This window comes from Palaemon carinicauda, chromosome 16 (assembly GCF_036898095.1).
Source record: "Palaemon carinicauda isolate YSFRI2023 chromosome 16, ASM3689809v2, whole genome shotgun sequence".
Lineage (NCBI taxonomy): Eukaryota > Metazoa > Arthropoda > Malacostraca > Decapoda > Palaemonidae > Palaemon > Palaemon carinicauda.
The window spans coordinates 1,985,645-2,007,939 of record NC_090740.1 but is presented as its reverse complement, the minus strand read 5'-3'; the positions used below and the strand labels follow the sequence as shown (position 1 = coordinate 2,007,939).

Here is a 22,295-nt window from a genome sequence, read left to right as displayed (position 1 = left end):
GTTAGGAAAAATACAAATAACTTAAAATTTTGATGATAGTAGTATTGACTTGGTGGTAAATATCAAAATAATTTATTGTTAGAATTCTGTTTTTATGTGAAGACTATTTAAGCATAAGTAAAATGATGAAAAAATATTTTTTAATAGTAATATTTAAGGTAATAATTTAGCTAAGTAAGCATTATAGACATTAAATATTTTGGGAATAAATAAAAATGAACTGTAAAATGTTATTTTATTCAAAAATTTGGATACACAAAATAATAACTATACATTTCATTATCTTATTTACCTTTTATTTACAAACTTTACAAATTTAATACTGTACAGTATTTATTCCTTGTGTAACAGTTATTTACAAAACAAGATAATCATGGTCCTCTCATGAGTAACATCAACTTAGGAACAAATATCATTTGTTGAGTCTTGTTCAATTTTAAAGATAATAAAACTGATCAAACAAGAGACTAGTGTCGGCTGTGAAGAAATCTGCACTTTGGACCGTGTCGGCAATGTCCATTCATGAAATGTTTGCACACTGGTTTCACATAATTGCTAGGACCAGGACCCCAGTTACCACCACCTGGGCCATTTCTACCTCTGAACCCTTGTCCTCCCATGCCCATGTTATGCATCATGCCTCTGGGAACACCACTGCCTGGCGGCCTTCCACCCCCACCCCCTCCCATCATCATTCCTTGGTTGCCACCTCCCATCATCATGTTTGGATTTGGGTAATCCATTCCTGGGCCAGAGCCTGGTGGTCCTGGAGCTGGTCCGCCCCATCCTGGAACATCCATTCCTCCTCCCATGTCGCCACCAAATCCTCCAGGTGGTCCTCCCATTCCAGGTCCTCCCATTGGTGGACCACCCATGCCAGGTCCTCCCATACCAGGCCCACCAAAGCCACCTGGCGGATACATAGGGCCTCCAGGTCCAGGAGGAAACTGAAAAAGAAAGGTTGAAATTAGATAACGTTTTACAGAAAAATTAAAGTTTTACCAAAAAAAATGATTACATTTATAAATTTAATGTAAAGTAACATTATAAAATAATTTTGTATTTTTCCTAGCTATACAAATGTAAGTCCTTTAGTAGGGTTATCATTCTGGGATAATCTGGAGGAAAGGATGGGAAGGGAAGCGTAGGGAAAGAGGGACAATGACCAATCATTCTCACTCTTAAGGTTGATGTACAGGAATTGCTATCTTAGGACATGATACTTCTGTCCCAAAAGGAGCAAGGCTTGCTACACCTACAGCTGGGCAGCAACCACAGGTTCTATGTAGAATGTATCCAGGGACCTGAGGGCACAATCCCAAAGATAATGTGCTATGAAGGTTCCCTGTCTCTTCCAGATACCTGCCTTCAACACTTAAGCAACTGAATGGTTCTTTCTGAAGGCTAAATGGTACCAATCACTCTTAATTTCATGAGGTCTGGGATACTCCGAGACCTATGGCCCATCAGGCCGCCAATTGTTCCTTGTAGAATCTACGAATTACTTCACGAAGCCAAAAGACTATATTTCTTGGAGATTTTCCTCTTTGTTCTCCCTGTGCTAACGAAGAGGATAAGTGTGAACATTCGTGTTGTGGAAAGCCCAAAAAAGAGAACCTGAAACAAAATGTTTCTTGTTCCAAGGACACATTGAAATTACTCAATGAAGATACTCCCTAGAGTTCCAGTAGATTGGAATTTGAAAGTACAGTATGCTTATTTTAGGTCTATGGACACAAGCAATTCAGTCTTAATGCTTGTAGAACCATTTAAGGGAACTTTGTTTGCAGAATAATGTTTTCAAATGGGATAGGTTGATAACTGGTTTCCATCCTCCTGACATTTTCTGTGCCAGCTGTAGAATCCCAGAAACGAGTGGGTGACCTCCTCGACCACTTTCCTGTCCAACATCTGTTTTAACTCCACCCGAAGGAGTAGGTCTTTGACGGATCCTTTCAAATATAATGAGTGGCTCATTGGCACTGGAGTGAGTGAAATGGTGAATTGCTACCCCATCCATCGACTGGCTAGGCATCCTCCCCACAGGTGAGTAACAGAGGATTTTCATCCCTAAAGAGATCCTCATCTATCTTACCCTTTTACCTTGATGCCTTTGGCAAAAGGGCTGGTTCTGGTCATTAATCTCTAACATCGTTGTTTGTACATCTCTCTTTCTTGGGCTGCTGCCTGTGGGGCAAGTCTTACACTTAGGAAGCACTGGAGGAGGTTATTTGAAGGTGGTTGCCCTCGTAAAGAAGTAAATTTTCCTACTTTATCACTACTACATCAACTTCACTCTGTATCGGTGAGGCATTTCGCAATGACAAGCCTTTGAAGGACATCTGTCTGATGAACTTGTTGATCACTTCATCCCATCTTTTCAGTTCCCAGTTGCTCCACTGGTGTACCAAAAATTTTGCTGCCTTTGCACCGTTGAAGGCGAGCTCCTCATAACATTTTCGTATCTCAGAATTCACCAGACTCCGTAAAATACGAGTGTACCAGACCCGTGGTCTAGCCAGGAAGAAGCCTCCATATTCATGCCCTCCAAGGCTAAGAAAAGTGATGGTTATTTCACGAGCCTTTCTGCTGTCATCCTCAGATGCGTAATTTATGCTGACATCCCTGGAGTAAGGGTCGCCTACTTCAGGGTCTAAGAAGCAGAATGAGCTCCCAAAGTCACGAAGAATTTCCTCGGCTACAAAAACACGAGTTATTAACTTTAAGGTACTAGCAGCTTACAACAAAAGCTTTGGATGCTCTTCTTGATCTGTCGTAACCATGGTAACGGAAGGAAGTGCCTAGAAGTGTGCTTTCCTAAATAAGGAGTCATTGGAGGTGTGCCTTCAAGAGAAGAAAGCTTTCTGAGCATCACCTAGTTTGCTGACTTTCCTGAAGAGTCCTAAGACCCTCGAGAAAGGAGACTCCTCTTCAGGCTCTGTAGAGGTAGGCTCTAGAGTCTCTTCTCAGGAAACCCGGGGAATTGGCAATATTAGAATTCTCATCGTGCTTGGAGATGTCTGAACATGAGAAACTTCTAGTAGATGATACCCATTTATTTTTATTTTTCGGAGCAATGTTGTTTTCCCTGACCTTCTCGCCTCTGAAAAAGGGAGATAAGGAGATATGTGCTGTTCGGGAACAGGAGGTTGGTTCCATCCTATCTGGGGACTTTGTGTCCAGACATGATTGTGGTGATGGCTCTTGGGTTGATTTCGACCACCTCCAATATACAATCTAAGCTCCTCGGAATGTGACACACTTATAACTCGTGAAGGAACTGGCCAGTCCATCCGACGGAGCTGTTCTGTTAACTTTCCTCTCAGAGAGAACATGAGAAGCATGTCCTGCAAATGCCTTCTCTTCCTAGCCTGTACCAGCCACTGAGGAGGTGTCTACTCTTGTGGAGGAAGTCGTTAATTGAATGGCGCACACACTCGTGGCTGAGGGTAGGGTGCATGTGGCTGACACACTGCTGTGTTGGCGCATTGCCATTGGAAGACTTGTCTGGTGATGGTACTCCTTAGCCTTGCATGCCTCTGGGAGAATCGTAATGAGATTTCTTGGAACCAAATCTATAAAGGGCACTCTTCACTGGTTTACAAGCCAAATCAGTACGCTCAACTGGGCTTTAGCACGAAAAACTGCTTGCAGCACTACCAAAGGATTTGGCAGAGAACTTTTTCATAGGAGTATGCTCTTGGGTGGTGAAGAGGGTGACGTCACTACAGGGCTCTTCTTATCCAAAGCTGATTATGGGGGTTAATCCACAAGAGGAGGCCTCCGTATTTCTCTAGAGGAAGCAGGGGAGACTACTACCTTGGGAGCTTGCTCTTCAATCCGAAGATTGTCAGTCATCTTTGGTTTCCCCTCTGAAGAGTTAACCGAAGAAGGGCTGGAGCGGTGAGTTTCGGTAGTCAGAATCTCGCCAGGTTTTCCGACCCAAGGGAGAACGATTACGCTTGGATCTCTTCTTCCTCCTACTCTGAAATCTTGCCCGCTGGGAGGACGACTATTCTCTTCACACATCACAAGGGGAGTATGAAGTGCAGTGGTGCCCTTTATACCTCAACCGTACTCATAATGGTGCCAGGGTCAATCAGTCCTAGACACGTTGCATTCTGCCAAGTTGTGAAGGAAATTGAAAAAAAAAAAAAAGCTCGCCATTTTCAAGATATTTTGCCAAAATCTTAACCCTGTTAAAGAACAAAGGTTTGTATTGGCATAGGAACAAATCTTACTATTAAAATTACTTACTAGAAGTTTTTTGCTTTGAAGGGCAAATTTATAGGCAAATAAATTATGCTAGATTTCCCCTCCAGTTTTTCTGCTTTGAATGATGGATTGGATTAGATTTATGAATTCGGGCTAGTAAGCCCCAGGAGGACAACTTAGGTGCAACTTTAAGGAAAACCCTGCAGTTGCAATTAAAGTTGGAAAGGGCTGGACAGCAAGATGGAAGAAAGGAAGCATGAACTGAGGTAGAGAAGGCTAAAAAGTGAGTGATGAATCAGCACAACAAAGGTGCTGGGGCGTGGCCTACCTACAGTGTGCTGACAATACTACCATACCAGAAAATGCTGAACAGGGACTAGGAGGAAATGAGGCATAGCACCACCCTTAGAAACCAGAATAGTACTGTAATTTCCGATATAAATTTTACCTAACATTCCCTTCCCTTCAAAGCAAAAGAGGCTCTAGTTGTAAAATGAAGTTTTATCATTTTATTTACACACTTTGCTTAGGTAAACAGTAATACTCACTCCGCCAGCAGGGGGTCCTCCAACGACCCAGTGAGATCCTCCTTCATTTCCACCGCTTGATGGTCCTCCCATTGCTCCAAAGCCATAGTTCACTGGTTCCATGAATAAGGGTTCTGGCCACATTTTGTTACGGTGATCATACAACATGTCCTGACCAGTTACGTCATTCAGTGGTATTTCTTTAGGTTCAGTTCTGCTGACCATCTCTGGATCTGGTTCTCTAGGTGTTTCTGGCAACCTATAAAAAAAAAAAAGAATAAAGTTACTGCAAGTCTTATATAAATGTTATGCTATCAATAAATCTATTCTCTAGATCTTCAATACACAATTAAGCCTCCAAACCGAAAAACACCTAAAATTGCCAATAGGGAGGTCAAATAATAAATTCAATAGTACAGTGCTGTAGTTTGGGAATCACTGTTAACCATTTTAATACTACTACTGCACGAATATATTTATCACTTGAGCCCCAGGCCCTTTTTTTTTTTTTTAGGTCTATAACTAACTTCTCCCAACGCAAAAACTCCTAGTTGGATTTAGTTACTGAAAAATGGGGGGTAAAACCATTTTACAACCTATCACCCAATATTTTCTTTATTTTTCAATGCTAGACACAAAACAAGTTTTCCATTGAGATTATGCCGACAATTTGATAAGTGTGAAGTTGATCCAAATGAACAGGTCAGATTCCAAAACTAATAGGGTAATTAATTATACTTTAACTATAAATGTGTAACAACTACATTCAGCTTTGACCTTCACTAAGTACAGTATTAAAATAATTAAATTCCATAAATTTTACTTATTTGCAATTTATCTAATTAAATGTTCATCAAAATTTAATCTTAAATAATCAATACAAATATTTCATTATTTTGATTGTACAATTATGTTTTCAAAAAAAAAAGGTTTGATAAGTAATATGTCCATTATTTATTTCAGAATACCAACTGAATTTTTGAAAATCCAACCTACTTTATTCATCAGTATGTAACCAGCTGTCATAAATACCCATGAAAAAGATAATGTGACTATTGACACTACACAGAGTTACCCGATATACAATATTGTAATTCATAATAGTTTAGAAACTGATAATAAAGTTGTGTATAGCTATGCTTGGATTCATAACCTCAATTTACATATGATTACCAATAATGTATTATGTTCTAAACGCATTCAGCTATTCATTGCCTTAGCACAGCATAAAATCATTAAAATATTCTTGGTTTGAATAACCTCTTGTAATTACTGAAACTACAGATCCATAAAATGCAGGTGTCCTATTCAGTCCTATAACTTTATCGTAAATAGAAGCTATGACTAAGAAAATATTTCACTACTACAGTACTATATTAATAAAAAGGAATTTATAATAATTAGAAATTCAAGTCTTATTAACTTATGAGCGCATATCTTGAAGCCTGTAACCTTTAAAAACTATTCCAAGATACAGTATCTAATTCTCTTAATTAAAATTAAAAGCGAATTAAAAATTAATATACAGTAATGAAAAAAATTGGCCAATACTTCTGAATTACCTGGTTAATTCTGGCTAAAACCATCACAGTTTACAGTATTTTCAAAGGAACGGTATGGGAAATTTCATGTTGTATGCATATTTACAAATGAATGCTCAATTTAAATATGATTTATCATTGTCAATTAATCTTTAACACAGTACAAAAATATGGTATACACAAGTAGAAGGGTTTGGTAGCTTTTCCCAGCATTTAAGAAGCAATATTACTATCTTAAGATGTATAAAAAGATTACAGTATTGTACCCTGAAATGCTACTATTTTTAAATCTATTTTAGTTAAAAAATAAAAAAGTTCCCTTTCTATAAACTACACTAATTTCTTAAGTAAAATTAAACAAAATTTATACTTGGGGTTTTTCAATAAAATTCCATGTTAAGTGTACCCTTAGGGATGGTAATGATTATCATACGCCGCTACAAAATGGATGCTACACCCATATACAGGGTAATAAAACGGATGACTTTAGAAAAATACTATGCAGCAAAGTTGATCAAAAAATAACTAACAGCAAATTTATATTCCTTAAAAAATCACCCAAATTTCAAAGTCACACAGTTAAGGTGAAGTTCATACATTTCAATAACATAACTACGGCCTTTGAGGTGATACGCAACTGAAAAGAATGGACCACAGATATCTGAAAAAACTAAAATTATGTATGTGTAGCTATTTGCTCAATTACAAAATGATTGGAAAAGGTTTCAACTGGATAAATTAAAAAGGAAAACCCATTCAGAAGAGGACTAAAGTAACAAAACCGACTAAAGTATCAAACCACTTACATTGCTGGGTTGTAAAAAGCTGCCATGGTGGAACTTTCTCGAGCAGCCTGTGTCACTCGCTCCTGACTTTTGTAGCCTGGCGTGACCTTGGGTGAGGGTATCATTATAGGTAATAGTGACCACCTCATGTACTCGATGACATTCTGGCCATGATGCATGCCCATACCCATCATGTGATTGTTTCCGCCCATCATATTCATGTTGCCGCCCATCATGGAACCGTGGAAGCCACGTGATTTTCCCATCGCCTCCCTTTCTCGTTGTTTTTCAAGAACCATCATCTCGTTGAACTTTATCGTATTAACATTCACTGCAAAAGAAAAACATAGTTAAAGTTGACCATAATATTAACAATAAATCTTTGATAAGATTAACTCTTCTCAAAAAATTTAGGCAATGGAAGGACTTTTGCTTTGGAATCGATAACATTCATTTGTCATGAATCCCAGAATTATTATGAATTTTAGTTTCTTCATTGAATAAGTTACTTTTTTGGAACTAATAAAAAAAATGATGCAATGAAAATTAGGAAAAATAATAAAAGGATAACTTTAATGGTGTACAATATACATTGAGAGAAAGAAGTGTTTTAAGAGTAACTAGTGTAGAGTATACCCTCCCTCAAGTAAGAAAAAGTATTTACTGTACAACAGTATCACTTCACAACATTACATACACCTTTGTGTGTACAATATGTGTACAGAACCGTTTAGCTTCATGAGTTAGAAGTAATTTTCTGTCCGTGACAAATGGGTTGGGTCAGTATTACAAACTAGTTTAACAAAACTACAAATCACATTTAGGTTTAATGGGTTGCCTCAAAATCTTTGTGCTTGCATTATTTGTTACCATTATCAACCAGTCACGTTCTAATAAGGTGAACATCGCATAGGTTAAAGTTAAATAAATGTGTTAAGATGGTGGAGAGATGAAAGAAAATGAATGAAGAATAAGACTGTAAACACAGTGGTTGTAGGAAGAAAAAAGTTCACATTCTACAGACGACAACAATACCAAATTCTGCTTCACCGATAAACTAGAATATAAGAAAATATTAACGCTATAAAACAGTCATATCAGTAAACTATAAGATTTCAGATTTAATACATGAATTTAACATCAAATGTGAGCATATGAATCTAAAAGAAAACAGATTCTAAGAATCTAAAAATAAAGATGGGTATATCGGTATACTCTATAATCAAAATACAAAGGCAAGAATGTTTAAAGTGTCGCAAAAATGGAAAACTTAAAAACCAAAATCCTGATTAACTACACAATTCATTTACTTTAAAAATAAATTTACAGCAAAAAATTAAATAAGAAATAAAAATCTTTTGCTTGGAATGGCCTAGACATCCTTTATTCTAGAACTGTACTCATATAGCCCACACAGACACCATTACATAAAAATATGTTGATAGCGATAAACAAGGCATATTTTTTGACATTTCAAGAATATACTAATACAGTATAACAAAAAAACCAAGGAAAATTACAGAAGTTCATTAACTAAAGTAAATAGACCACTATAATTCACTATCTGTTTGCTAAGGCAATACAGTATTGCATAATAATTATTAAATGAATTATTAACAGAAAATTAAGGAAACATTTCAAATCATTTAACCCAAAGATTTAGTGTATAGTACAGGACCCTCAAGTAAAAATAATTACCAATTCACATGGATATCATGATGTGCTATAAGCCCAAAATAAAATAACTTTAAAAACTACAGTATTGAGAGCTAGCTTAAAAAATGTACGGTACTAAAATGAGTGCACAGTACTTATTAGCCTAGTTTTTGGACTAAATTAAAAATTGCTCTAATTGGCACTCTTTAGTACCTATTAGCCTAGTTTTTGGACCAAGTCAAAAGAATGCAATAATCGGCAATCTTTAGTGTACCGTACATCAGGAAGTGGTTATATAGAAAACCATCATAGCCCTTTCATAATGAATCAACATTCTTGAATCCAAAAATGGCTTCTCCATCTAAATATTTAGCTGACATTTTATATGTGTAGCTAACATTAGTACAGAAATGACTGTTAGATATTTATGCAGATCATCATCTGAAATACAAGAGCAGATATACTGCACAGTATCTCTTCTTACTTTGCCTTGTCAAAAAAGCATCAATAGCACAATATAGTTTTCTATTTCTATATAAAAAAAAAAAAAACACTATGTAAAAGTTCATCCCTCTAGCCATGACTAATATACTGGTATGTAAGGTTGCTACGGCAACAATAGTTAGGTAATGAGGTACTGTAATTGACTAGCACCTTTGTAACAGTTTAACATGAACATTTTGCACGAATGTTTTAAAGACTTTACTGTAGGCAGACAAACTAATACTTGACATGGAGAAATTCCCTTGATCGAGAACATAGCTTTAGAGACAAAGCTCAAAGCAGCCCATCGTGGCAGACCAACTAAAAAAACCGAGTCAAAATTTCTATCGAAGAAAACATAAAGGTTACTTAAATTTTTCTCCGTTGCAACAATTTTAAACTGTCTTTGTGCACCTCGAGTGGAAAATCAAACGTTACAGGAAAAAATCAAATGGTTATAAGGTTAAAATTTAGAAAATTTGCCAGCACAGTAAAATTGGCAACGTTAGGTTCAGGAACCAACGTAGTAGCTGTGTTCTCGATCTAGAATTGGCTCCAAAATTTAGGAATGAAGCTTTTGTCAGAAACCTCAAAGTTTTACAAGTATAAAAACAATACGATGTTCGTTGTTTTCGATTTTGATTAATGGAATTTAGGCCCTGTGTGCAATAAGATGCCAAGGTCGGGGAGACCATTCAGCACTGCTGTGCAACAAAGGAAAATCCCGTCTCGTTATGAAGTAAAAGTAAAGGTAGATTAGACATCAAGATGGAAGACAGGAAACTGGAATAGAGGTTAAAAGAATGGAAGTAAAGAAGGATATAAGGCAAGTATATTTTTGTATTTTCGTGTTGATGAATTTGGCTTTAATTTTTGTTGGAAAACTTTTACGTGCATAGATATACCACACTAGAAGATTTTATTTATTTACGACACACTAGGACTAGGTCATTACAACATCAGGTTCAAGTGGATAAAATGCAACGAGACCCCTCCACCTGATATGAGCAAGGACACAGGTTAGGATAAGATGGATCTTTGTACAGTACTTCATACTGTTTTTAAAGACATCCTAATCCCTAAACCGCCATAGTTAGGGAGGGGAACTTCCAACGGCAAAATTCAATAGCCCGGTGTGACGGTCTGAACGATCCCCCGGTCTCAGAATTCTCCTTGATAATCTGCGCATGCACGAATATTACGAGCATACGAGGTTGATGTTTTATTTTCCTATAATGTTAGCGTGCGCAGCTCAACATTACCGCTTGCCAGTACATACGAGCTTGATGTTTTATTTTCATGCGAGCGAAGCGAGCTAATGGTGGAAAAGAACCATTATACAATGTCAAGGATATTTCCGAGACCGGGGGATCATTCAGACCGTCACACCGGGATACAACACCCTGGACTAGGTTAGGTTGCAGCTTTGAAATACACTAATTACTATTTCCCGACATGTAAAGCCCTCCTTATTAGATATAGAGAATTTTGTAAATTAATCTGATTCAAAAAGAAATAATGATTATAACAAAATTAGTTAATGCTGTTACAGTGAACTAGGCCTATGGTGTTCGAAAAGTCACATACCTCATTGGTTCTTTATGTTTATTATGTTATAAGGTACATACCTCCCACATTATTATTGTTACTAGCCAAGCTACAACCCTAGTAGGAAAAGCAAGATGATATAAGCCCAAGGAATCCAACGGGGAAAAATAGCCCAGTGAGGAAAGAAAATAAGGAAATAAATAAATGATGAGAACAAATTAACAATAAATCATTCTAAAAACAGTAACAACGTCAAAACAGATATGTCATATATAAACTATTGATAAGCCTATCTCGATCATTACCCTGGTATAGACCCCAATACTTAAATATGAAATAAATATATAGACATTTTGAAAAGCATATAACATTTCCTTACCTTATAAGGTTAATTAGACGATTAATACAAAATACCAATTTGATTTGATCAGTAGATTTTTTTCACTTTAAAATCGTAATCACTTTTATTAGGGTCGTATGTAGCAATCACTTTTACTAGGGTCGTATGTAGCAGAGTCAATATATCCAACTTCGGTCTATGGTATAACTTATCACATCAATTTAATAATCAAACCAATAGATGGATTATTTTAAATATGCTTATTTAATATATAATTAAGTTAGTTTATGGATAATGAAGGGAATAGCACTTAACTTTTCACTCTGCTAGACGCTACTTTGTATTATGGAACCGTTCTTGAGTAAGAAAATTAGCATTCACTATTAACTGTTTTACTATTTTCTTTCTTTTTCATATTTCAAACTTTAAAATGCGTTCTAAATGTTTACTTTTATTTTTAATAATCTTCATATGACATTTATTTAAACTAAAGCATTTATAAACAATGTTTTTACCAAATGTTTATAGAGACAAACTACCGTGAAGATTGACACGCATTTGGCAACATTTTCAAGCTATTTTTCGTTTACTGTTTTTCTTTCTTAATCTGACATAGAATCAACAAATGCGATTTTTAGACTCCTCTTATTTTCAATAATCTATAAATAACATTCAGTTGCACTAAAGCATTTATAGACTTAATTTTTATGGAGACAAACACCACTAAACTTGACAAAAGTTGCTATTTGGCAACTATGTCTAGCTATGCATTCGATTCAAGTATACACAATTTCCCCATAATAAAGATGAAGATAATTTTAATTATAATTAATATTAACATGGACAAAATAAATACAGCCAGCAAACAAAAATACGAAAAAGGCTTCTTGTTTGTAAAGTAGATTATACATTTGTATACATCGTCAGCATTTGTGACTTTTTTTTCTTAACACATTTACATTCAAAGATGTCTACCTCCCCAGAAGTAGTTCATACCTTGGATGTGTCTGATATTCTTTCTTTTATTATCACCTGCATAATCTATAGTAAAATAACTGACACCATTATCATAAACAGCGTTTTAATGAAATGGACAGTCCGCAATGGCTAAAGTTTTTTTAAATAACACTTGCAGGATTTGATTTTACATTCGGAATTGAATGTAGATCATAATTTTGGGTTTTAGTTCCCACAAGTTTTTTTTAATAGTACCTTCTACCGTGTGTGTGTGTTTTGATTGCTAATTTACATCTAATGTTCCATAAAAAAAAATTGACAGTATCTCTACACCTTGGGTTAGAGTTCTCTTGCTTGAGGGTACATTCGGGCGCACTATTTCATCGTATTTCTCATCCTCTTGTTTCGTTAAAGTTTTTATAGTTTATATAGGACATATTTATTTCAATGCTGTTACAGCTACTTAAAATATTTAATTTTTCCTTGTTGTCGTTTCCTCACCGGGCTATTTTCCCGGTTGGAGCCCCTGGGTTTATAGCATCCTGCTTTTCACCTAACTCAGCAAGTAATAATAATAATAATAATGATAATAATGATGATGATGATAACAGCGTTTGTGATTACACTAAGATTCTGTTCATTTTTATAAAAAATAGGGCTTAATCCCATGAGAACCAATATATTTCTAACATATAAAGAAAATTAATAAGTATAAAAATTAAATTAAGATAAGAAACACCACAAAAACTAATAATGACAAGAGTGACTCACCTCTCTCTGTTTCATCCATCTCGAAGAGGAACACCTCCTTCAAGTCCTCTTCTGTTTTCCACTTGACAGACTTCTTCTTGCGCCCTTCTGGTCTGTGGTAGACCAGGACCCCTCTCACCCCATGGGTGGGTTCGGAGAAGGTCACTTCCACCTTCTCGTAGTCCTCCTGAGCGGGGGCTGGCACTGCAGGAGCTATTGGAATGTCTTCATCGCGTAGACCTGAAAAAATAAGAGCGTGGGGTCAGGCTATGATAATTTGAATTCACTTGGAGATTACAGCATAAAAGTTTAAAGGCCACTCATGAATGGCAAAGGCAAGGGACAGTGACATTGCACTATCAAGCAGAACAATGCCATAGAGACTGGCCATATATACAAATGATCAGCACCCAAGCCCTCTCTCCAACCAAGCTAGGAACAAGGAGGGCCAGGCAATGGTTGCTGATGACTCAGCAGGTAGACCTATAGGCTCCCAAAGCCCCCATCCTTCGCTCACAAGGATGGTGAGGTTGCAGCGACCAAAAGAACTAACAAGTTTGAGGAGGACTCGAACCCCAGTCAGACAATCACCAGTCAGGGACTTTACTACATCGGCCACCACAAATTAAACGGATTTTTCTTCACAGAAAATACTTTCTCTTCCCAATCAACCCACCATAAACTAATATTTATAGAATTGTGGAGAGTGTCTTTATCAAAATCCACGAAAATCCTGACCTAACATTTTCATTAACTCAATTATACAGCCATTTACCTTATTTGCACGTTATGAAATAGTGTCAAATTCAATAAAATTACCCATGCTATGAACCTGATTTCATTTTTATTGCATGGAAAAAGTATTATTAATTGACATAATCTATCATAAGGAAAATCCTGAGCTAACACTTTTAGTAACTAAACTAAAGTCTTTTACCTTATCAGCACGTTATAAAATTCAATGAAATTTCCCAAAATATGAAATTGTTTAAATTTTTATTGCATCGAAAAATTATTAATTTACATAATTTTTGTAGTTTCATATCATACCAAAGATTTCGATGTGTCCAACCTAGCATGAGACTTATATAGTTTTATATTTGAAGAATAAAACGAGAATTTCCCCAAAAATCAATTAAAACAATTACTGTATAATTTAAAATCTAGTCATAATATGGATGTTATGAGCAAATGACTGTACCATATTGAAATAGTTCTCCATATTAACTCGTACCCAATTGATTGTAATTATTACATAGTGATTAGTTAATATGGTTTTTGTTACAGTACTGGTATTTTTATAGTTCCATGAAGCTTCGGTCTTTTTCAGAGTTTCGCTTATGAAAATTTGTAAATGATAAAAATAGCAATTATTATATATGGCCTGCACCTCTATAGTAATTGTATTGTGGGATTCTAAATTATTAAACCTTGAAAACAATGTTTGTTATGAAAAATAAAACCATGGCCTTAATACTAATGCACACACATATATATATATATATATATATATATATATATATATATATATATATATATATATATATATATATATATATATATATATATATATATATACACATACACACGCACACACACATACATATATATATATATATATATATATATATATATATATATATATATATATATATGTGTGTGTGTATGTGTGTGTGTGTGTACAATCACATATCGGTAATAACTAAACATTAACCACTCTCACATAACTAATATTAATGTTAAAAAAATGTTACATAAAAACGTGCAATACGAAGAATTAACTATAACTAACCACAAGATGTAGACATAAACTAAAGATATAATTTCTCCAGCGTAAATGAAGCAGTTCGAAATTAATTTGTCCTCAAATAAATTAGACAATTTTGAGATATTTTGACATTTTACTTTTCTTGATATTTTCCTTTCTCCAATTCAATAGGTTTCTGTACTCTCAGAATTTAAGAACTATCTAAAATAAATCCAAATATACTGCCAAAAACCGTAATTTTAATCGGAAATTCTTTGTAAAAAAATATATTGTTCTCAGCCGCATTTCAGTAAAATACAGGCGACCGTAATTTTACTATACTTTGTTATTATCTTTTTACGGGTTAGTTGCCGTAATATCATTCGTCTACGTCAATATATCTGTTTTTAAAACGGCAAATACCTGGCAATATTTATTCCAGGATTTTTTGCCCTTTTTTACGGCAAATTTTTAACAGCGTATGTTTGACCCCGGCTTCATTTAGCTAGAAATTTAAACACGGTGATTACACTATGTTACCCCTAAGTCAAATCCAAAGGGTTTGTGCATGCAAACTATATTAGTATACAAATTATGCAGGCTGTCTGACTAATGCTGTTTTCTACTAGAAACAAACGGGCTCGTGCGTGCAATTTTTGCCAAGTAATCATACACTACAATTTTTACTATTTTTACTAAAGAACTATCATAAACTACAATTTTTTACTAAGTAACTATAAAAACCAAATTTTTACCAAGTATTACAAACTACAATTTTTACTATTTTTTCTACAGAACTATCATAAACTGCAATTTTTACTATAAAACTAGAATTTTTACCAAGTATAAACTATAATTTTTACCAAGTATAAACTATAATTTTTACCATTTTTCTATAAAAAAAACTACAAGTTACCAGGTAACCATCATAATCTACAATTTTTACTACGTAACTATAAAAAAATACAATTTTTACTACTTTTACTAAGTAACGATCATAAACTACGTTGTTCCAATAACCACTACAGGAGCAATTGTAGAAGCTCTACTCAATATAGGGGTATGATGATACGGTTATAAAGAAAGCAGCAGCTGCTGCTCATGCATGAGGGAAATAGCAACCTAAGGATAAAGTGAAATGCAGTTATCTACGGCCTACAGAATCGCAAGAGTCCACGAAGGTCCATGCAATCTACAAGTGCAGTTCGGGGATTAACTAGTTTCATGCCACAAGTCGCCCAGGAGCACCACATACCGAGGATATGACGATGAGGTTCTAAAGAAAGCAGCAGCTGCTGCTGCTACTACTCATGCATGGGGGGAAACAGTAACCTAAATTATCACGTCCAAGGAAAGGGTAAAGTGAAATGCAGTTATCTACGGCCTACAGAATCGCTAGAGTCCACGAAGGTCCATGCAATCTACAAGTGCAGTTCGGGGATTAACTAGTTTCATGCCACAAGTCGCCCAGTAGCACCACATACCGGCATCCCCGCTCTGTCCGTTAACACCACCACCACCACCACCGAAGGATTCCCCTAATCCTATCTGAACGGAATCGTCCTGATCCTCACTTTCGTCTATGTCCATGTTGTCCGAGTCGTTGTCGGCCTGCGACGCTGAGGGCGTGTCTGCGTCTCCTCCTTCACCTCCTTCTGCAGAGCTTTCTCCGTTTTCGCTTCCCTCTTTTTCCTCTTTGGTTTCCGACGTTTCTTTGTCGCTTCCTTCTTTCTTCTCCTCGTCCGTGTCATCCTTGAGGGTTTCTTGGTAGAACTGGAAAGGAAGAAATACATTCGTCGATAAATGAAACGAAAAGTATCTGATGTAATAATATCATAAATGAGATAATATATTTTTAATAAAAGTTCTAAAAAGTTTTTGATATACTGTACTGTATATTAAGAAATACTACGTCAATATTGATTAAATAATATCATAAATGAGAAAATATATCTTTAATAAAAGTTCTAAAAAGTTTTGATATACTGTATATTAAGAAATACTACGTCAATATCTCTCAAAATTCGTAACCAAAAGACCTAATCAAACACTAATGAAAATACATTTATTAAATGGGATCTGATCACATTAAAAATACTATCTTTAAATCAAATAGAAGCGGCTTAAAAAAATATTAAAAGGAAAATGGTGGACTTGAGTTTTTAAAATTTTAGGTGTGGCTCAGACCTCAGATATGAGATAATGTTATAAAAAAAATTCTATAAATTAACGTTGATACTAAACTCAACTACCCAGTATAATAACTGCTATGTTTAAATCAAATACAAGCGGTCAAAAACATATTAAAAATGCTGGACTTTAGTTTTTTTAAATTTTGATTAATGTGGCCCTGAGAGGAGAATTTAATGAAACTCCAGGAAGGAGTTACAAGGATTTTGGATGCCTCAATGACTTTATAGTCAATCCGCGGAGACTCCATTTGCTCTTTGGTAGAGCGAATTAGTATAAGTATTTAGATTTCTTATGATCTTGTCTAACTTATTCTTGGACTTGTTTACCGTTTTACTGTTTACCCAATCCGCTGGAATTCTATTTCAAATATTTGCTATTCTGTATGTCAAGAAATTGCCACATTGAGTGGTGTATCTTTTCAATTCCAGTTTGTATACCTTACCTCTGGATTGATTTGTGCTAAGCGCGAATAGACTGTTGTAATCTACATTTGTTATTCCTTATAAGGGGCTAAATGTAAACAAGTTATCCCAAACCTAACTTCACCACTGCCCAGCCCACAGAGATGAGAAAATGTAAACAAAAGTTCAGTATAAACTCACATTGAAAGTAGGCTTGACACTCGTAGGAGAGAGGAGTAGGTTCTTGTCCTCCGTCGCCTTGGCAGGGGAGGAAACGGGAGACTTATCATCTTCCTTCTTCTCGTCCTCCTTGCCATCCTGCTTCGAGGAGGAGTCACTCTCGCTCGACTTTCTCTTCCGCGTGATCTTCTTGCGGGAGTCTGTGCCCGAGGCCGTAAGGGCGGCCATGAATCCTCCATCGTCAGATAGTGATGCTGTAGGATGAAGAAGACAAGTAAATCTAGGGTTATAATAGCGATGGCGTAGGGATTTATTGGCAATAAGGGTTAGATCTGGGAAAAAAATCTTACGATATGAGGTAACATTACCATCTTTCGGTACCTAAGGGTTGGATCTAGGGGAAAATTCGTTACAATGCGAGGTAAAAATTACCATCTTCCGGGTATAACCTGAATGAGGAAAACTTTATTATTGAGACCATCTTGCATGACACCAGGATAATAAAAAAAACCAGGGATAATAAAATTAAAATTTTCGTCTATAAACAGCACCAGGAAAACCTGATAAACAAAAAGAAAGTCTGTATTAGTGTATCAAATATATATACCGAATTATTCAAGACCTGAAAAAAATCAAATTAAATTATTCAGAAAAAAATATGACAAAAAAACAGGGAAGCCTTGGAAAAATGAAAACATACTGAGTGAGAGATTTACAGTATATAGACTACTGATATATTCTGTGGGTACAAGAGAGATAATATTAATCTGTGGATTTAAAAGTTATTATATTCTGTACATACAAAAAAGTTAATATAGTCTGTGGATACAAAAGCATAAATAAATTCTGTGAATATATACTATTTAATATCTGAAGATACAAAATAGTTAATATATTGTGGATAAAAAATAATATAACCTGTGGATACAAAAGAATTAATATAATCTGTGGATGCAATAGTTAATATATTCTGTGGATACAAAAGTTAATATATCATGTGAATAAAAAAGCGTAAATATATTCTGTGGATACAAAAGTTAATACATCATGTGGATAAAAAACATAAATATATTCTGTGGATAAAGAATTTAATACATCACGTGGATAAAATAACAAATATATTCTGTGGATACAAAAGTTAATACATCATGTGGATAAAAAAAACATAAATATATTCTGTGGATACAAAAGTTAATACACCACGTGGATAAAATAACAAATATATTCTGTGGATACAAAAGTTAATACACCACGTGGATAAAATAACAAATATATTCTGTGGATACAAAAGTTAATTTATTGTGGATGAAAATAATCGATGAAATCTGAGAATTAAAATAGTTAATGTCCTGTGAATAAAAAAAAAAAAAGTTAAATTGTGGTTAGGTTAAGACAAAGTTAACATATTCTGTGGATAAAGCAAGTTAATATATTTTAGTGGACAATAGTAAACATATTATGTGGATAAAATAAGTTGATATATTTTGGTGGACAATAATACACATATTGTGGATAAAATATATTTTGGTGGAAAATAGTTTACATATTCTTTGAATAAAAATAAATACATCCTGTGGACACTAAAGTAATCACATTACATCGTATAACTTAAATATATTTCATGACTAAAAAGATAAAAATATATAACTTGTGTGAATACAAGTATTATCTGCTAAAAATTAAATACTTCGAAGATTAAAGTTTATTTTTTAACTTATTCTATCGATACATAAAATTCATTTGAAATTAATATATTCAGTGGCCATGTAATATGAATTATATGGATTGCAAATAAGACACAGTTGATAATAGCCTTGTAAAGGTCTTTAAAAAAAAAAAAAAAAAAAAAAAAAAAAAAAAAAAAAAAAAAAAAAAAACGCATGTGCGTGTCGAGCCTCAGGCGTTTGCTCAATCATCGAGAGAGAGAGAGAGAGAGAGAGAGAGAGAGAGAGAGAGAGAGAGAGAGAGAGAGAGAGAGAGAGAGAGAGAGAGAGAGAGAATGTTTTTCGAGGAATACGATTAAGAGCAGCATTTAAAAAAATATCTACCTGGTTATCTGTGCATTATACAGTGTTTATTATGCACGAGTACTTTTCGCTATTTACTAATATTTGAGCGGGAATAAGTTCATGAATAAATCATATCTTTTACATTTCGATTGATTGATAAACTAGTAATTAATGTGCTTTAGTTTATCCATCAGGTATTACATAGTTCGCTGACCTCAATGCATATTTAAATAGATCAAAATTTCTGGCATTTTAAACTTATGCTATTTGAAGCAGCAGTTTATAAGCAAGAGGTTCTACTGCGTCTATACACAATCACATGTATAATAAGAGATTTTAAGCTTAAGCAGGTTTATTTAGTTCGATAATCTACTTGTCACTTAAGTATATTTGTTTGGCTTTTGTTAGAAAGCCTCTACCAGTTTATTAACCTTCCGACAGTCTGGTCTTCATCCATACTGACAGGGGCGCTGAAGTACATGTCTGTTTTTTGGAAGCAAGTCTAAACTTCCATTGAAGGCCTTCTGACAATTATCATTATCATTCTGTGTACAGATGATAAACCCATAAGGAAAGAAAGCAGAACAAACATAGTGAATTTTAGCAATAGCTCTATGGTAAAACGTCAGATGTATGAGTGGCACAAGAACAGGCTTTTGAAAAGGCTGGTGGTCCATTAGTTTTTAAGTTTTCCAACTCCTAGCTCTCGAGGTAGCTAAGCCCATATATGACCGGAAGGGTTAGGAGATATATGTATATATATATATATATATATATATATATATATATATATATATATATATATATATATATAATTATATATATATATATATATATATATATATATATATATATATATATATATATATATATATATATATATATATATATATATATATATATAAGTCTCTTGCCTTTTGCATACCTTTTTAGAAACTGGTCTAAAAACTAGCCTAACTAAATAAAAATTTTGACGACTGACTGTTTAGTAATAATAAGGTAAATTAAATCTCAGATGCTCTTTGTTGCCTCAAGGCTTCACTCATTCGTGACTCATATAGTATTTAACTATCTCGGCTTTGATTCCAATATTTCTCTTTCCTTGTCCGCTGGAACTTTCCAACGGCTGAGAGGACCAGTTCTGCCAAATTTTGAGAATGACAGAAAGGTTTTACCTTTGGTCTTCTGTAATAAAAAGCCCCTGGCCGTTTTAGGGAAAAGATATATTAAGAGGAACACTGCTAAATTTGTCGAAAGACACCTTCAAATTTTAAAGGTCGCACATGAATGGCAGAGGACAGTGACATTGCCTTATCAAGCAGAACAATGCCCTACAGACTGACCATATATATGATCAGCGCCCAAGGCCCCTCTCCACCCAAGGTAGAACCATAGAGGGCCAGGTAATGCCTCACCAAATAGACCTATAAGCTCCTCAAAACCCCACAACCTTAGCTCACAAGGAAGGTGAGGTAATAGCGACCAAAGGAACAAACGAGTTTGAGCGGCACTCGAACCCCAGTCTGGCGATCACCAGTCAGGGACGTTACCACATCGGGAAGTGGAAGTGAATGGGACAAAGAGAGGGAAAAAGAAGAAAAGGCGCCCCCACCCCCTGGCTGTTAGGCCGGCAATGTGAAAGAACAACGGAGAGGAAATTGATCCAGACCTGTCTTCGGAGAGAAATTGCAAGGGGTTGAGGAAACATGGAGACAATCTCTTAGTCTTTATTTAGATCTTGCCGGGGTTGAGACACGAAAGAACCTCTCAATTGCAGTGAGATATCAAGGTTTAAAAAGGTTGGACATAAGACGGAACAGTTGTAAAGTTGAAGGTTAGCGAGTATGAGATGCGTAATGGCTACGAGTGAAATATACAAGGTTTGCACTATCAGACTCGGTGAACGTAATATTGAAAGAACTAGAGCTCAGATTTGCGAATATCAAGTAAATAATGTAATTCAGTTGCGTGAACTTCCTTAACTAGATTCTAAATACGGACTAAATATGTATGAATTTAACTTTTAATCATGCGTTGAGAGGAACTACGTCAAATTAATGACCCTTCACATCAGCTAAGAGTTGAAGAAATCTATGGGAATACAATATTTAAGATGTAGTAACTATTGGAATTCTGCAAACTTGAGACGATTTAATATAGTATTTTATCCTGATTACAATAGCCGATAAGTCGGTCAATAAATTAACCAGTTATAGATTTTAAGGATCACCAAAATATAGGCAATGCTAGTTTGCAAAGAATTCTTTGATTCGGGTGTCAAACCATATAGAGGACAGGATTATAAAATTTAGGCCTCAAGCAAAACCACTGAAAAACATTAAAACATATTCTTAAAATATTACTTTACTTGTTTCTTAATGTTTATAAATTTTTTGTTTTTTATTTGAAGTGAATTAAAACATTTATATAGTAATTGAACGCTTCACATCTAGATAGCGTGAAGTATCAGATCAGGAATGATACAGAAACTGTTCTTCAGTTTAAAATACAGTTGTCTTTTAGATTTACCTCCTCTGCTAAAAACGGTTTCACGGGTTAGTCTCTGGACTTCGTTAGCAAACATGGGTTACAAACTATTATGAAAGAAAGGAAAATGGAACAATACAGAGGTATTGTAGAATATTTAAAAAGGTCGTGCCGGCACGTGCAGATCAAATGACGTGTAATGCGTAGGTGCACGGTTGGCATTAAGCCACTCTACGCAGTGTGGTTTAACAAGAGCTTGCGTAAAGCCTTTGTGTGTTTAAGAGTTATACAGTGCAGAGAGAGAGAGAGAGAGAGAGAGAGAGAGAGAGAGAGAGAGAGAGAGAGAGAGAGAGAGAGAGAGAGAGAGATTTTCACGTATCTGAGCTTAGTCACCTTCCTTTATTTTTGGATGGTAGGTGTCCTATATTAATTGACCCTCTCCGAAATTACTTTCTCAATACGCATCACATTCTAAC

General features: G+C 35.1%; 1 protein-coding gene across 2 annotated transcripts; it reads right to left on the bottom strand.

Moving 5' to 3' along the window:
• Window positions 1-232: 232 nt before the first annotated feature.
• Window positions 233-17,571, bottom strand: LOC137654892 (serine/threonine-protein phosphatase 1 regulatory subunit 10-like). Of its 2 annotated transcripts, none has more exons than XM_068388806.1 (6): window positions 17,345-17,571; window positions 16,034-16,322; window positions 12,824-13,042; window positions 7,090-7,399; window positions 4,764-5,001; window positions 233-947 (listed from the first exon to the last, which is right to left on the bottom strand). In XM_068388806.1, exons 1-6 carry the CDS (start codon window positions 17,549-17,551, stop codon window positions 468-470), a joined length of 1,743 nt encoding a protein of 580 aa, XP_068244907.1. In that variant the 5' UTR covers window positions 17,552-17,571; the 3' UTR covers window positions 233-467. The 2 variants fall into 2 exon arrangements, with proteins under 2 accessions (XP_068244907.1, XP_068244908.1); XM_068388807.1 differs by having other exon boundaries at window positions 235-947; window positions 16,124-16,322.
• Window positions 17,572-22,295: the final 4,724 nt, after the last annotated feature.